We start from the raw sequence: 16,397 nt of genomic DNA, 5'->3' as shown, positions 1-16,397 counted from the left end.
GAAAAATAGGCATCCTGCAAGCCCATTGCTAACATTCAATCTCCAGGGCAGAAAGGACCTGAGCCAGAGAGAGCATTTTGAACTTCCCCTTCCTGAGGAACAGATTGGGGGCACGGAAGTCTAGTACAGGATGAAGGCCCTTGTCCTTTTTGGGCACCAGAAAGTTGCAGGAATAACAACCACAACCCACTTCTAGAACAGGGACCCTCTCTATGGCTCTCTTGGCCAAGAGAGCCATAACCTATTTGCAGAGAAAAGCCAAGTAATCCTCCAACATCTTATCGTAGGCTAGTGGCATGGCAGGAGGTGTAATTTCGAAGGGGAGTGGGTAGCCCCTTCAGACTATTTGCAAAACCCCCGTCAGTCGTGGTAGGCTCACAGTGGGCAGATGATGGTGGATCCTGCCTCTAACTGGTCTGTAATGGGATGACGGACTAGGAAGGTTTGGAGGCTGCAGGGACGGTGGACTGGGCCAACCAATGGCTCCCTGATCCACTGGATGTTGGATCCAGTGTCCTCGGCCACACAGAGGCTGTGCAGTATGCACGGCACCAGCGCAACGGAAGGTCGCAATGGCATGACCGGTGTCAGCTAGTATCTGGAAACAGATCCTGGGGTGCTATCAGGAGCCGAGGCTGAAGTCAACGGCGTGGAACCCGAGGGGGCCCCTGCCGACTCTACTGGGCCTGAGGATTTCACAGGAGAGTCGGTCTGCCCAAATATGAGGCGCATGGCATCATAAAACTCCTTGAGTTGGCATGGGGTGGCTCTGGCTCCCGGAAACTCAGGGAGGTGCTGAGCTGACCCAGAAGCAGGCTATGAGGACAGAGGCCTAGAAGGACGATGCTTCTCCCACGTCGTATCGGCCGAGCGACAGGGTGAAGTTGAAGAACACTTCTTCTTCTTCGACTTGTTCTTCTTACAACCCGAATGTCAAGAGGACTTAAATTAGGACAAGGACAAGTGGTGAAGGCTCTGCAAATGGTCTCATGACCCTCCTCTTGAGCGAGACCGGGAGCTGACCGTGAGCCGTCATTAACCTTAGGAACTGCTCCCTCAAAGCCTTCAGGTTCATGGCCCAGCAATCAGAGCGCGACTTCTGGTCATGGTCGAGCTCTAGACACCACAAACAGACAAGGTGCGGATCTGTCATCAACATCATGCGGCGATAGGAGTCACACGGCTTAAATCTGGTCCTACGGGAAGACATTTTGACGCACCAAGAAGGTAAAAAATGTTTGACAAAACGGTCAAAAAAGTCAGTCAAAAAGCAACTGAGGGTCTTTTCTGGATCTGCGCATAGGCTAGCGCAGAAAGAGAAAAACTGCTGTGAAAGTGCCGGGGTGGTGCCTATATTTGATCAAGACGTCATCACGGCGACCACAATGCCAACAATGGATGCAGAGTCACATGTGTTGCAAATCATACTCCGGGCTGATGAAGTCAGGAGCACTGACGTGGATGGTGTTGGGGCTGCGGTGCGAAGCGGGACGATGCGGCGTACGCTGCCCACAGGTCATGGTGCAGGCAGCGGCTTGATGGCGGCATCCAGCAGCGTCGGTGAGACCAGGGCTGCGGTTTGAAGTGGGGCGGTATGACATGCGGTGTCAGCAGGTCACAGTGCAGGCAGTGACGTCATTGTTGCTGAAGGGCTGTCGACGGTAGGCCAGAGTTGGTGCTGCGGTGCAGGACAGGCTCTGTGTGGCATCCCCGGGTCACGGTGCAGGCTGGGATGCCTGGTGATGACACTAGAGTCAATGGTGCTGGTGTCGGTGGACTGGGGCTGCAGTGCAGGACGGGATGGTGCTTCGTATTCCTCACAAGCGGTGTCCACAAACCACGGTGCAGGCAGCGGCGCCGCTGTCAGCAGTAGCATCATCCTCTGGGATGCCCAGGTTGCGGTGTGAGCAAGGTGATGCCGGAATGTGGGGCCCACAGGTCACGGTGCGAGCAGCGGCTCGATGAAGTCGTCCGATGATGGCGTCATTGAGACCACGGTTGCAGTGCAAAGCTGGCAGTGATGCTCGATGCAGCATCAGCAGGTGACAGTGCAGGCCAGCGGCATCGTTGACAGCGTTGCAGTGGCTTTTCTCCTGGAACAGCACAAAACACACAGTTCCCAATGCTGTAGGAAGATGAAAATTACGTTTTTTAGATCCCTGAGACTTCCAACGGGAGGCAAGCTCTACGCCAAACCCTTGGAGAACTTTCTCAAGCAGGATATTCAGCGAAGTTCACCCTTTGCTCTCTTTAAAGGCAGAAGCAGCAAATGCAGGCCAACACAGCAAAGGAGGCAGTACTCCTCCTCCAGCTTTTCAGCTTGTCTCCTTGGCAGAGGTTCCTCTTCATTCAGAAAGATTCTAAAAGTCTGGGGTTTGGGTCAAATACTTATACCCTTTTCTGCCTTTGAAGTTGGCAAACCTCAAGGGAAAGTCTCAGTTGGTTGCAAGATCCTTCCTTGTCTAGGCCAGGCCCCAGACACACACCAGAGGGTTGGAGACTGCATTGTGTGAGGGCAGGCACAGTCCTTTCAGGTGTAAGTGACCACTCCTCTCCCCACTCTAGCTCAGATGGCTCATCAGAATATGCAGGCTACAACCCAGCTCCCTTTGTGTCACTGTCTAGTGTGAGGTGCAACCAGTCCAACTGTCAAACTGACCCAGACAGGGAATCCACAAACAGGCAGAGTCACAGAATGGTTTAAGCAAGAACATGCCTACTTTATAAAAATGACATTTTCAAACTAAGAATCTAAAAACCAACTTCACTAAAAGATGTATTTTTAAATTGTGAGTTCAGAGACCCCAAACTACATTTTTCTATCTGCTCTCAAAGGGAATCTCCACTTTAAAGTTATTTGAAGGCAGCCCCCGTGTTAACCTACGCGAGAGATAGGCCTCGCAACAGTAAAGGCTGAATTGAGGAATATTTCACTGTTAGGACATGTAACACACATCAGTACATGTCCCACCTTTAACATACGCTGCACCCTGCCCATTGGACTACCTGGGGCCTACCTTAGGGGTGTCTTACATGTATTGAAAGGGAAGGTTTAGCCAAGTCGAATTGGAAGTTTAAAACTGTACACAGACACTGCAGTGGCAGGTCTGATCCATGTTTACAGGGCTACTCATGTAGGTGCTGCAGGCCCACTAGTAGCATTTGATTTACAGGCCTTGGGCACCTCTAGTGCACTTTACTAGGGACTTACCAGTAAATCAAATATGCCAATCATGGATAAACCAATCAACAGTACAATTTATATAGGGAGCACTTGCACTTTAGCACTAATTAGTAATAGTAAAGTGTGGCGAGACAATAAACCAGCAAAAACAAAGTCTAGTACACCATAAAAACAGAAGTTCAGAAGGCAAAAAGACAGGAGAGACACACCAAAAAGCTGCCAGGTCTAGCAGGCATCCTATGCCAGTTTTATCCTGTGCACTAATCTGTGATTGGTGGCAGCTCCTGACCCCTGCCCACCACCTTCCCCCAAAAATGTCCAACTATACATCCATTGTTTTGCAACAGTTCTGGCATTTGTATCTACAAATTCGCCAATAAGCCTTTATTCAAGATAGCATTGGGAATCTGGATTCAAAGCTCCCAGACTCCTTTCAGGTTCTGCCCTAAGGAAATCAGGGTCCGCTCGCTCCAACTCACCAGGAACAAGATTCTTCCAACTACGAGCAGAGACAAATGTTACTTCATTAGCTAAGGGCTTCTTCCAGATAAGCCCTTACTTGATCATATCAAAAGTCTTAATTCAGCTTTGGACATTTGTTTAAGATGTACACTCCAAACTATCACATTCCAAGATCAGTGTTCAGTAAATACCAGTCCCCAACATTTCATATCATGGAAGCAGTCCTATTATTCTCACGGGGTAGTTCATTGACTCATTGGAGCGTAAACGGTCGGAGGAAGTCCAGTTGAAGAGAAGCAATGCCAATTATTCAAAAATCGACCTTCACTAGTGAACTTGATTTTGTGACAAATATTAAAAAGAAACTTTAACAGCATGCCTAGAAACTAAAATGACAACAATTCCTTGCCACGGAAAATTACAAATTAACCATACAAACTAAAACAGCGTTTGGTAACTACTCACTGCAGGGACACACTGTTAACTTTGACACGTTTCTAGATTAGGTACAATACTCACCGACTGGCAACCCCACTAATACATTAAAAAAAAAAAGTTTTCCTATATCCCAGAGCACCTTCCTATTCTGTGTGTTAATGAAGGGTTAAATGCTGCAGCCAGGCAGCCCACAAGGGTGAACCTGAAGTCTTGTTTTTACTGTCTCCACAAATTGAGGAAATAAATATACACCGCAGCCCACACGTGTCACTTAACTTTTTCATCACTGGTGCATTTCCTGTGCCACCTTACTGTAGTTTTACTTAACGACTAAACAATGTATTCTACAAAATTGTACCGTAGGTTTTATGGACAGAGCACACATGCTGTGAAAATGAATGGCAGTCTCAAATTGCCCTAAGCAAAAATGCCAGCTAAACCCCAAAAATAAAGATTCTAAAAACCCCTGGGGCTATCATATGTAGAAAGGCAAAGCTGCTACAGTCATAAACAACGAATTAATGCAAATGTGGATGCATCTGGGGGAGGCAGGTGAAGAATACCCAAAATACCCGCGGTGTGTCAAATTGTGTTTGCCAATGTTGGGAGGATACCCGCAGCGCGCCTTTTAGTTTTCTATAAGTTTATTTCTCTCCTACTGATCACCGAGCCGTGCGCGTGTACGCAGTATTTATTATTGGTGTGCATGCTTGCTTTCGGTTCAATATTTCTAGGTAGTTCATAAAATTACTTGATTTTACAATAATTTCCAGTAAACTAAAGAGTGTGTTTACAATATAAATCTCAGACTTCATGCATAACGGTTAGATTAAAAAAAGCCTCACCCTCTAGGACACTGGGGTACGGTCAGGTCTTCGCATTCATCGTTTACCCAGCTTTTATTTCCTAAAAAAAAATGTGCATATATTTCAGCATCTTTTCGGCCTCATAAATTATAGAAAAGCACATATTCATATCCCAACAACTTGCATGCAGCACTTTGTCTCTGAGAGGACTTTGTGATAATCATAAAGCTACACATAAGTTGAGCAAAATATATGTTGGGAGAGAACACTGGCAAAAAACATATGTGTAATTAAACACCATGAAAGCTGCATTTTTGTCTCAGTTGAGCAAACTGGACAGATGCGATAATGATGCACTCGTGATATGTCAAGCAACACGCCACAATCATTGGATGTATATTATGTCAAAATAAAAGTGCACTCAAAGTGCATTTTAGGTCTAAGTTATAGACAGCTTTACTTCTATACAGGCAGACTTATTGTTTCCAATACATCACATACAGAATCGAGTTGTTGTCTGCCTCACCTGCCTACTCCTGATTCAATGGCTTTCCTCCATATTCTTGATTTTCTCCAGCGCTACAGCACTCTTATCTTCACTGGTTGATGCATCCTTCCACTGCAGACATCAGACTTACTTTGCAGTGCATGTAAAAAGTTCTTATGCCTGTGTCTCTATTTCTCCCTGCTCCTCTCTCATCTGACTATTTAATCCTTCCTCTACCTTCCTCGACGCAGCATCTGTTTGCCATCCCAACCCCCTTGCTGATTCTGCCACTTGCAATGCCATCGACAGGCGACCATTTAAAAGTTTTTTTTTTCAATTCTAAAAAATGCAGCACGCGCATGCTCGTAGGCAAGCATCTATTAATACATTTTTTTAGGGGGGGAAATAGGGCTGTTGGCCAGTCACTGGCGGGACGCAAATCCCACCTAAATACGACTAAATGTTGACACTGCACTGACTAGTGCAAACATTTAGTCCTATTTCTATGTCGATGGCTTTTCCGTTTTATATATCAGGGCAGCCATATGGAACACATCACATCATGGCCAAGGAAGTCTAATTTTCATGCTACCAAAACACACACCTCTGTAGCATTAAAATTAAAGACTCCCTGGCCAAGATCCAGCGTATTGCAATGGGAGCTTTGTTATTCTTGCTTCGGGTGATGGGCTTCGCAGTGGTTTATTCGCCTCCATTAAATCCTGCTGTGCTGCCCGAATTAAGCCTGCAGCACAGCAGGAGAGCTTTTTAAACAATACTCTGTCCACACTGGCCTTCTCATTACACCCTTTACAGAGTGCACAGTGATAAATGTGAGTGCTCACCTGATCATCTCCCAAAACAGGGACATTTGTGTAATTTTTCAAACCAGTGTCGGAACATCGGGACAGTCACCGGAAAACCGGGACAGTCCGGGCAAATCTGGGACGTCTGGTCACCGTAACCTGCTTCCCAGCTCACCTGACGGCTGCTGAGACCCCCTCTGCTCTGGGTTTGGGACCTTCGGGCACTTGCAACCAGTCTCTCACCCAGTCCCACGCTCCTGCTTTAACTTAATTGTTCCCCACCCCATGAGCCATGCACGCCAGTCATGCACGTTCCCCTGTACGCGCTGGTGATGAAGCAGAAATGAAGGTTTTACATTTATTAGCGCATAAACGTAGTGTGAAATAATCATGTGTGATTTTAACCGAACTAATAAAGATTGTACGGGGACAAAATGTGCCCTCAGAGTAGTTTGCCAACATTTATAAGCGTGCTTTATATAACGTGATGTATTAGAATTTCACTAATCTGACATAATCGTAAACGTGTGCTATGATTTGCTTGCTTGAAATGCTTTAGCTTAGCATTACTTTAGTAGAGGCTTCGGCCTAGTTGCCTGGTCTCACGGTTTAGATGCTCGTATTTTTTTCCAATGTGCTATTAAACGTGTATTTTTGCTTGAAGCTGTACTTTTCCACTGAGATCGTTCACATGCTTATCTTAAGGTTTCGTGCCAGCCTGGCATATTTTCTCTTTACTCCAAGGTCGATCTGCAGGTGCGGACAATGGAAGCTCTGAAAGTGAGTTAATTGGTATAAAATGTTGCAACTTGCGTACCCGTCTCCAAGGATAATGTATGCTTAAGTAAAAGCTTGAGAACTGTCGTTTTTGATTGGATAATTTGAAGCTAACCTATGAACCCTCCAATGGAAGACCCTACTGGATTTGAACTATTGTCTATAAAAACCAGGTGGACGAGAGGAAAGTGGCCATTACCCGGACATTGCAGTTATTACCAGCCCGATACCCGCCATTTTGCAGGACATTGCAGCTATTATGGCCCATCTTGCTGCGACGCCATTTTGAGAGACTTTGATGCTTTCTCTAATCGAGAGAAAGAGACTTTAATGATTCTTGCCCTAGAGACTTTAACTTTGATCCCTTTGCATGAAGTAGTAGTTTTACCTTGCCGCCGCGAGGCAATTGCCCCGTCCACCTTCCCCTTTGCCCCGTCCCATGCTGATCGAGAAACGGTACCTGTGAGACGAAGACTTCCTTGAATGCTGATGGTAATTGGTAAATATGAAAGGAAATTGTACAATTGCATTGTGTTTCTTTTAGGTAACCAACTGCTGATTTTTGATGAGATCCCTAGCTAGGAGTTTTCCAAATTTATGTTGCTAAATTGTTTTTGCATGAAGTCCCACATGCTGATGCTAATTTGCGGTTAGATGAGGATTCCTTTTGTCGCACGATGCAATTTGAGACCTTGTTATGCTGACTAAATGTATGCAATTAGTTTGTTACAGATTATCGTATTAGTGATTTGCATTGCTATTATCGAATGCCTTGTTATTCAAATGCTGCATAGATTACATTTGTTTCGCCGCTATGGACAGCTATTAATGTTCATTTATGTTTATCATTTGGTGTTGAGACACATCTATATTGTGCTAGCTTTGTTAATATAGGGAAATAAATTCACTAACTTTGAATAAACTGGTGTGGTTATTCCTGACTGAAAGGTCAGGGTTCGTCGAAAATGTATTCTGGATTAATTGTTAAGTGTTATTTTGATCAAGGTATTGCTTATGTTCGTTATTGATTATTGATTTAATGAAATTGACCGATTAAGGGTGCGGAGAGTCCCACTTAGCCAAAAGATTCATCGGCCTAAAGCGCGTCCAAACTACAGGTAAATTATTAGGCTGGAACGCTCTATCAGTAGATGGTAGCAGAGGATGGTTTCGCCTTTTGGGACTCCGTACCGTTAAAGTACATGGTGTTGAATTAACGGTTACGCCCTTTGAGACCCCACTCGAGAAGTTGAATTAGATTTTTTTTTTTAGGATAAAACTGATTGACAGAATGATGATGGGCTAGGTCCACCGCGACTTTCCCGGGATCTCGGAGCTTGCGAATGGAGAGAACGGAGGTGTGGAATCGGCGTTGGCGGTACTAGTGATGGTATGAGAGAAATTAGGGTTTTGCGCTTGCACAGCTTATTGCCGCAGATTGTGTGAAAAGGTTGCGAGGAATTTTTTTCTTTTAGAGGATAGCGGAGGTGCGACTCCGAGTGTAGAAGTAGGGAAGTCGTCGAACTTCGTAGAAATAGCAGAGGTGCGACTCAGAGTGTGAGAGTAGGGAAGTCGTAGAACTTCATGTGCGTGTGGCGCTTTGTGCATAAAAAAGGTCCACGTGGTTGTTGTTGTTGAGACGGGCCCTGCGAGGTCAAGAGACTCCGGAGTATGTTGTTTTATGTTGTGGTCTGGGCGGTTTAGTAGGTTGATCGGGCGTGGTCAACGGGTCGGTACGTGTGTTAAGGGAGTGAAAGGAACTTCGACTTCGGGCTTTGACAAAATTCTAAGTGCACTAGAATAGATCACTGACAAGTTGAGAGCAGTCTGCGGGTCAGATTTGCTTGCGAACGTGGGGACCGAGAAAGATGGAATAACTGCTGAGGCTAGTGAAAAATCCCTAAGGTCCTGAAGCGATTGTGTTACCCTTCCTGTAGTAAACCGACAGATCTGTTTTATATTTTTGGTAGCTCGCGATACATGCAAGAAGTTGTTACGAGAGGAACTGAGTGAAGGAAGACTAGCCGCGAGGCTTTGTCAGCCGCAGTGTGTGTGAGTGTGACGTCACTAGGAGCCGCGCTGGGATAGGTTGGTTATAGAGAAGGGTCGCGTACGGACTGGACGCAGTCCGTGGGGCTCGATTGGAAGGGGAAAGGCAAGCGAAGAGTATTCCGGGAATTAAAGTCACCTATTGATTACAAACTTTGTGAAATAAAAGACGAGAAAATGAAATTTTTTAAAGCATTAAGGAGTGCGATGAAGGGGGAGTCTTACATTAAAGCGAGCGTAGGAGAGGAAACGCCACCCGAAGGCACACCAGCTTACATTGTAATGGAGGAAAAAGGGGTAGCTCCGTGTCTTTGGCTAAAGCAATGGCACAAGCTGACAGAGAAACATGGGAGCGTAGCGTTCCCGATACATGGGACATTCAATATAAGGATTCTAGAGAATTTGAGATTCGCGATGTACGACATGAAGGTACCTCCAAGGCCAGCACAGTTTGAGGCTCTAGCGATTTGGGAACTGATGGCTAGACAGCAACAGCAGAATACGTTCGAGACCAGGATAAGGAAGGTAGAAAAGACACTAGCGGACGCTAGGTGGGATAATGCACAGAAGGTGTGGAGGTCAGATGTATTGCAGGGGATAAAATTGTTTCCCGCGATTACTAAGGAAGAAGAGGAGACAGGTAAGAAAGCTTCCTGTAAGACAAACAGGAGGTGTTCCAAGGATAGAGAGGATGAGGAAAAGTTGAGAAGAGAAGAGGAGTTAGAGGATGAGGAGCTAATCATGCAATTGCTGAACGACAGTCCACCACCTTATGCAGAGAGTGGACAAGGACAAAGTACCAGTTCTGCCCCTCCGGCATCGGTACAGAATAGTGAAACCCAGAGTTCAGGAGCATCATCGGGATCTAAGGACCCGAGTTTACTGTTCACCCCACAGATACCGCAGGTTAGGAGAATATATCCAGATGTGCCCATGTTGAAACCAGCAGAAAATTATCAGCCGCAGGTCCCAAGGTACTACAGCAGCGATAACAGTACGGGAATGATTTTAGATCCAGCCGCACTGGGAGGACAGAATGGTCACAACCCAACACTGGCACAAGCTGAATCAACCCAGTTTTTGATGCCTCAAAAGCAGATGCAAGGGGGAAATGCACATGCTCAGATGACGGGGAGTCAAATGGGCATGCCGGCAATGATGACCCATAGTGTGGGAATGAACATGCCTCAGAACATGGGAAATGGACAGAACCCAGATGCGATATCACTACCCATTACTGTAGGTCCACCAGTACCTCTGTACAGTCAGCCTAACTTAGGTATGAGCGGTCAGGGATCAATGCTGCAGAGTGGGACCGAAAGGAGGTGCATAGAAAACACTCCAGGGATAACTCCGATAGCGGCTCAGCCAACTGGATCTGGGACCTTGATGGAGTTTAGTCCCATATGTGCTCAGTCAACACTGGTGAGGTCAAGTCCCCCACTGGTGATACCGCTGTCATCGAACACTGAAAAGTTGCCGCAACCATCAATGGCAGTCGATGTGAATGCTACACTGATGGGGTTGAATGCACAACAGCTGACACAGTGGTTTAACAGTCTGAATTCCACACAAAGCTCAGGTAGTGGGAAGGGAGAAGATTATCTGAATAGGGTCAGGTTGAGCATGGAAGCACATGAATTGGTGGAAGGGACTATGGGTGTGAATAGGTTGGAGTCCTATTCGGAAGAAGAGCTGAGATATCTATGTCCCAGGATTACGAGGGAAGTAGACAAGGTACATAGAAGGTTACAAGAAATAGCAGACAAGAACGGGGTGGAGATAGACAAGATGAAACACTTGAGCAGGAGCTACAGTTTGGATTTCGGGACCACAGATTTTGAACACATGAGATCAGCAGGCATGAAGGCACACCTTAGAGAATTGCTGCAGAGTGCACACGTGTGGAGGTGCTTAGACAAGTGGGAAAGCAGGTGGGTAAAGAGAAAGGAAAAGAGGAGGGACAGTGCTACAGAGCTCAATGAGAAAAGACCACAGAGTAGCGAGGCAGTAACCATGTTACCAATGAGGGAGACAGCAGGGGGAAAATTAATACATGTACCATGGCACAGAAGCGACATTCAGTCTTTTACGGATGATTTCCCCAAACTGAGAGAGAAGCCGATTGAATGGTATCAACAGACTGATAGGTTTGTGAAGCTTGCGAAATGCCTTTGGGAAGACCTGAACACTCTCTTTGAGATTGTGGTTCCGGCAGATTTGTGGGAGGATTGCAAAAGAGCTGTAGGTTGGCCAACAAGTGAACCAGAGAGAGACAGGGACACGGGTGCACCATCACCTATGGTGATGAGTTTGTACTATAAGGTAATTGAGCATTTGAAGACGAAGGTTGCCGCGAAAAATGTGGATTGGCAGAAGATCGATCGAACTGCCCAAGAGGCTAAAGAGTCGATTCATAGTTACTATGAGAGATTGTTGAAGGCGTTCAAAAACTACAGTGGCACGGAGACAATAGAGGCGAAGGACATGCTTCATTTTGTGTTTAGATTTGTGGAAGGGCTGAGACCAGAGATAAGTCAGATGATAAAGTCGCATTTGATTTGTTGGCAGTCGAAACCGATTGATGAGGTGTTAAATTATGCGAAATACTGTAGCGACGAAATTGAAGTGAAACAGAAAAGGTTGAAAGAGAAGGTGATGATGATGCAACTTAAAGCAGCCCAGACAGGTCTGCAAGGTTTGCAAGGGATGCAAGGGTTCCAACAGCAGGTACCGCAACCGCAGCCGCAGTTGCAGGGAAATATGATGTTTCAGCCACAGGCGAGAGGCAGAGGCAGAGGAGGTTTTGTGAATAATGGTCCGGATTTGAACACTGTTGTGAATGGTGTGCAGGCAATGAAGAAGGTGATGCCGTGTCACGTGTGCGGAATTGTCGGACATTGGAAACGCGAGTGCCCGATGGTGGTGCAGGAAGGTGCAGGTGCAGGTGTTAGTCAGCAAAACAATGATGTCAATGCATTTCAGACAATGAGGGGACCGAAAATAAGAGGTCCAAACCCAAATTTTCAGACCGTAAATCAGTTGCAGGGATTACAACCTATGCAGCCGCAGCAGATGCAGATGCCTCGTATGCAGGTGACGCAAATGCAGCCAATGCAACAGCAGTTACCCATGGTACCTAATCAGCAAATACCTTTGGCACCAGTGAGTCAGCAGCAAGTGATGGTTCCTCCACAGGTCTCGGGTCAGGTAATGAGTACAAATGGCACAGTACAACAGTTCCCACTACACAGTGAGAGTGGAATAAACAATGTATGGGAGAGTGAAAGTTCAGAAGAAGAAGGAGATTGTGTGCTTGCAGCATCCTTGGAAGTTGATCAAAAGGGTCCGTACGTAGAGGGAAGAGTAATGGGTCATCGTGTCTCATTCTTGGTTGACACAGGAGCAACACGTTCAACCGTTAAGAGCAGTGAAGTACCAAATTTGCCACTCTCAGGGAGGACAGTTCAAGTGGTGGGAGTAGCAAATAGGCACCTGACGAACCCAATAACAGATCCGGTACCAGTCAGCATCGGTAACTATCAAGGGGTGCATCAGTTTGTGGTATGTGACTCAAGCCCGATAGCACTGTTAGGGAGAGACTTGTTGTGCAAATTGGGTTGTTCGATTATGTGCTCGAACGAGGGAATAACAATTCAGACGAGCAGTGATGGGGAAGAAGAGGACAGTGTAGAGGGGGATGAGATGGAAACTGTCGATGAAGACTATCCTCTGATTTGTCTTTTCCCGATGATAACTGAAGAAGATATTCCAGCTGAATTACGGGAAACAGTCGGAAAGGAAGTGTGGGATATGACAGGGAAAGAGGTGGGATTGATGAAAGGAGTGGAACCAGTGAAAGTGACTGTAAAGCCCAATGCAACCTTTCCCCAGACCCCACAATACCACATGGCACAAGACACCCTCATGAAAGTTGCCCAACTCATTGACGAGTTTGTAAAACAGGGAGTACTGAAAGAAGTGTTAAGCAGTCCATGTAATTCACCAATCATGGGACTAATAAAGCCGAGTGGAAAGGTCCGACTTGTGCAGGACCTGAGGAAAATAAATGACATCATAGTCAAATGCTGCCCTGTAGTACCGAATCCAGCTGTGATAATGTTTCAAGTCCCTTGCGATGCCGAGTGGTTCTCAGTCATCGACTTGTCACAAGCATTCTTCTCGGTGCCTCTTCATGAGGACAGCCAATTTCTCTTTTGTTTCAAATTCTTAGACAGAGTGTACAGTTGGTGTCGAATTCCTCAAGGGTTTTCTGAGTCGCCGTCAATATTCAATCAGATTCTAAAGAAAGATTTGGAAGCATTAGAATTGCCATTCGAGTCAACCCTAGTACAGTACATTGATGACTTACTGATTGCATCAAAGACAGAAAGTGGCTGCACAGCCGATACCATTGCTCTGTTGAACCATTTGGGAAGGAATGGACACAAGGTGTCTCCTTCCAAATTACAGTTCTGCCAGAAGAAAGTGAAATACTTGGGTCACCAAATAGAGAAAGGGTCACGGAGAATAATGAAGGAAAGAATAACAAGTGTACTTCAAATGAGTCCACCAAAGACAAGGAGGGAGGTGAGGAAGTTTTTGGGAATGGTGGGCTACTGTCGCCAGTGGATTCCCAACTTCTCAACTCTAGCAAAGCCTTTACTGAAGCTGACCCAGAAGGATGCCTTGGATCAAATTGAGCTGAAAGGAGAGGAGATGGATGCTTTTGTTGAACTGAAAGAATGCATGTGCAGGGCTCCAGCTTTAGGTATGCCTGATTACACAAAGCCTTTCACATTGTTTTGCCATGAACGTGATGCATGTTCTTTGTCTGTCTTGACCCAAGCCCATGGTGGCGTAAACAGACCAGTAGCGTATTTTTCAGCTACTTTGGATCCGGTCGCAGCAGCACTTCCAGGGTGTTTGCGCGCCGTAGCAGCAGTTGGTATCAGCCTCACTCAGAGTGAAGGAATAGTGATGGGACACCCAGTAACAGTCATGGTCCCTCACTCAGTTGAGATACTTCTGACCCGCTCCCGAACACAACACATGACTGGAGCAAGGCTCACAAGGTATGAAACGGTAATTCTGGGCTCCCCGAATGTGCAGCTGAAAAGGTGCACTACGTTGAATCCAGCAACCTTGCTTCCTGGTGAAAATGCTGAAATTGAGAACGCTGAAGACGTCGAGCATGACTGCCTCCAGGTGACTGAATTTTGCACAAAACCTCGACCTGACATTAAGGATACTAAGCTTGATGAAAATGACCAAATTGTTTTTGTTGATGGTTCAGGTCTAAGAGATGGGATGGGAATTTTGAAAGCAGGATATGCTGTATGTACTGTAACAGGTGTCTTGGAAGCGGGCTGGCTTCAAGGAGTCTATTCTGCATAAGTAGCAGAACTTGTAGCCCTTACAAGAGCATGTCAACTGTCTGCAGTGATGAAAGTCACCATTTACACTGATAGTCAGTACGGGTTTGGGATTGTGCACGACTTTGGACAACTATGGTCACAGAGAGGTTTCCTGACTTCTTCAGGATCCCCAGTGAAAAACGGGGAGAGAATAAGGGAATTGTTACACGCCATCCAAATGCCAGCCGAAGTTGCAGTGGTAAAGTGTAGTGCTCATACAAAAGGACAGGACTATGTTTCTCTGGGAAATGCATATGCGGATCAAGTCGCAAGATTTTGTGCCTTGAATTGTATATTGCTCAGAGATGAATGGAATTCGATAAGTGAACCAGAACTCGAACCAGCTGAAGCATTTGCCTTGAAAGTTGTAGATACAATAGATGAATTAAAAGCATTACAGAATAACGTCAGGGAGGATGAAAGAGATTCCTGGATTAAATCACAATGTATAAAGAGACCAGACGAGTTATGGGTTTCAAATGAGGGAAAATTTGTTTTGCCAAACAGTCTCTTATCACAGCTTGCGCGGTTCTATCATGGGCAAGCTCACCTAGGGAGAGATGCCATGATAAGATTGTTCAAAACTGATTGGTTTAACCCCAGATTTCGTCAAGCTGCAGAAGCAGTTTGCCATCGATGTGTCACTTGCCAGCAGATGAACCCAGGAAAGGGAACAGTTGTGAACGCGAGCCACATTGGTAGAGCAAGTGGCCTGTTTAGTCGAATGCAAATGGACTTCATTGAGATGCCTGTGCATGGAGGTCTGAAGTATGTGTTGGTGATTGTGTGCATTTTTAGTCACTGGATTGAAGCATACCCCACACGTAGAAATGACAGCCTTACAGTTGCAAAGCTATTGTTGAGAGAGTTGATACCACGTTTCGGATTCCCGATCTCTTTAGAATCAGATAGGGGAAGTCACTTCAATAACGAGGTGATAAAGTTACTTTGTGAAGCGCTGAACATTGAGCAAAAACTGCATTGTAGCTATTGCCCTGAAGCATCAGGACTGGTGGAACAGATGAATGGTACACTGAAATCAAGAATGGCGAAAATATGTGCATCAACAAATTTGAAATGGCCTGACGCATTGCCCTTGGTGTTAATGTCAATGAGAAACACCCCTGATAGAAAGACTGGATTGTCTCCGCACGAAATTCTCATGGGCAGGGCCATGAGACTTCTCGCAGTTCCCGCAAACGCGCTTTTGAATATTACAGATGATATGGTGTTAGACTACTGCAAAGGTCTGGCTGACGTGGTTCGCTCTTTCTCTCACCAGGTGGAAGCAACCACCTTGCCACCGATCCAAGGTCCAGGACACGCACTGAAAGCAGGTGACTGGGTCGTGGTAAAGAAGCACGTGAGGAAGTCGTGTCTGGAACCCCGTTGGAAAGGCCCTTTCCAAGTGATCCTGACGACAACTACCGCTGTGAAGTGTGCGGGGGTTCCCAAATGGATTCACGCCAGTCACACAAAGAAAGTGTTGTGTCCCACAGATGAGGAAGTTGAAGCGCTGAAACTGCCAGTGCCTGATAAAACAGTGCTGAGTGTTGAGGCAGAACAAAACCGAACTGAAAGCGAACAGGCAGAAGTAGGAGAGAGAGAGATATTATTGGAGGACGAAGAGACCAACTCACTTGGGGAAGACCAAGGAGAAAGTTCAGACAGCGACGAAGAAGCTGAAGGTGACAAAGAACCTGAAGCAGCTGAGGGTAGCAAAGAGCCTGAAGCAGCTGAAGGTGACAAAGAACCTGAAGCAGCTGAAAGTGATACAGAGCCTGACGAAAGTAACGGTGACGAAGGGCTCGAAAAAGGTGAAAAAGCAGGAGAGCCTGATCAGAGGAGGGCTTTCCCAGAAGCAGACGATACAGAAAAAGAAAAGGAGAACGTGATCGATTCCCCAGAAGGAGGGGACAAGGCAGGACAGAACGAAAAAGTTCAAGCTTCCACAGAAAGGGTCGCAGGTCC

General features: G+C 46.2%; 1 protein-coding gene across 1 annotated transcript in view; it reads right to left on the bottom strand.

The window, feature by feature from the left end:
- ENPP1 (ectonucleotide pyrophosphatase/phosphodiesterase 1) overlaps positions 1-16,397 on the bottom strand; it is a 486,681-nt gene that overhangs the window by 365,207 nt on the left and 105,077 nt on the right. Inside the window, exon 5 of the mRNA XM_069235163.1 lies at positions 4,930-4,990. Within this exon, the coding sequence (XP_069091264.1) occupies positions 4,930-4,990 (61 nt within the window). The remainder of the gene's footprint in view (positions 1-4,929; positions 4,991-16,397) is intronic.

This window comes from Pleurodeles waltl, chromosome 5 (assembly GCF_031143425.1).
Source record: "Pleurodeles waltl isolate 20211129_DDA chromosome 5, aPleWal1.hap1.20221129, whole genome shotgun sequence".
In the NCBI taxonomy this organism is placed as follows: Eukaryota; Metazoa; Chordata; class Amphibia; order Caudata; family Salamandridae; genus Pleurodeles; species Pleurodeles waltl.
The sequence above is the reverse complement of the archived record's forward strand: the minus strand, read 5'-3'. Positions and strand labels throughout refer to the sequence as shown.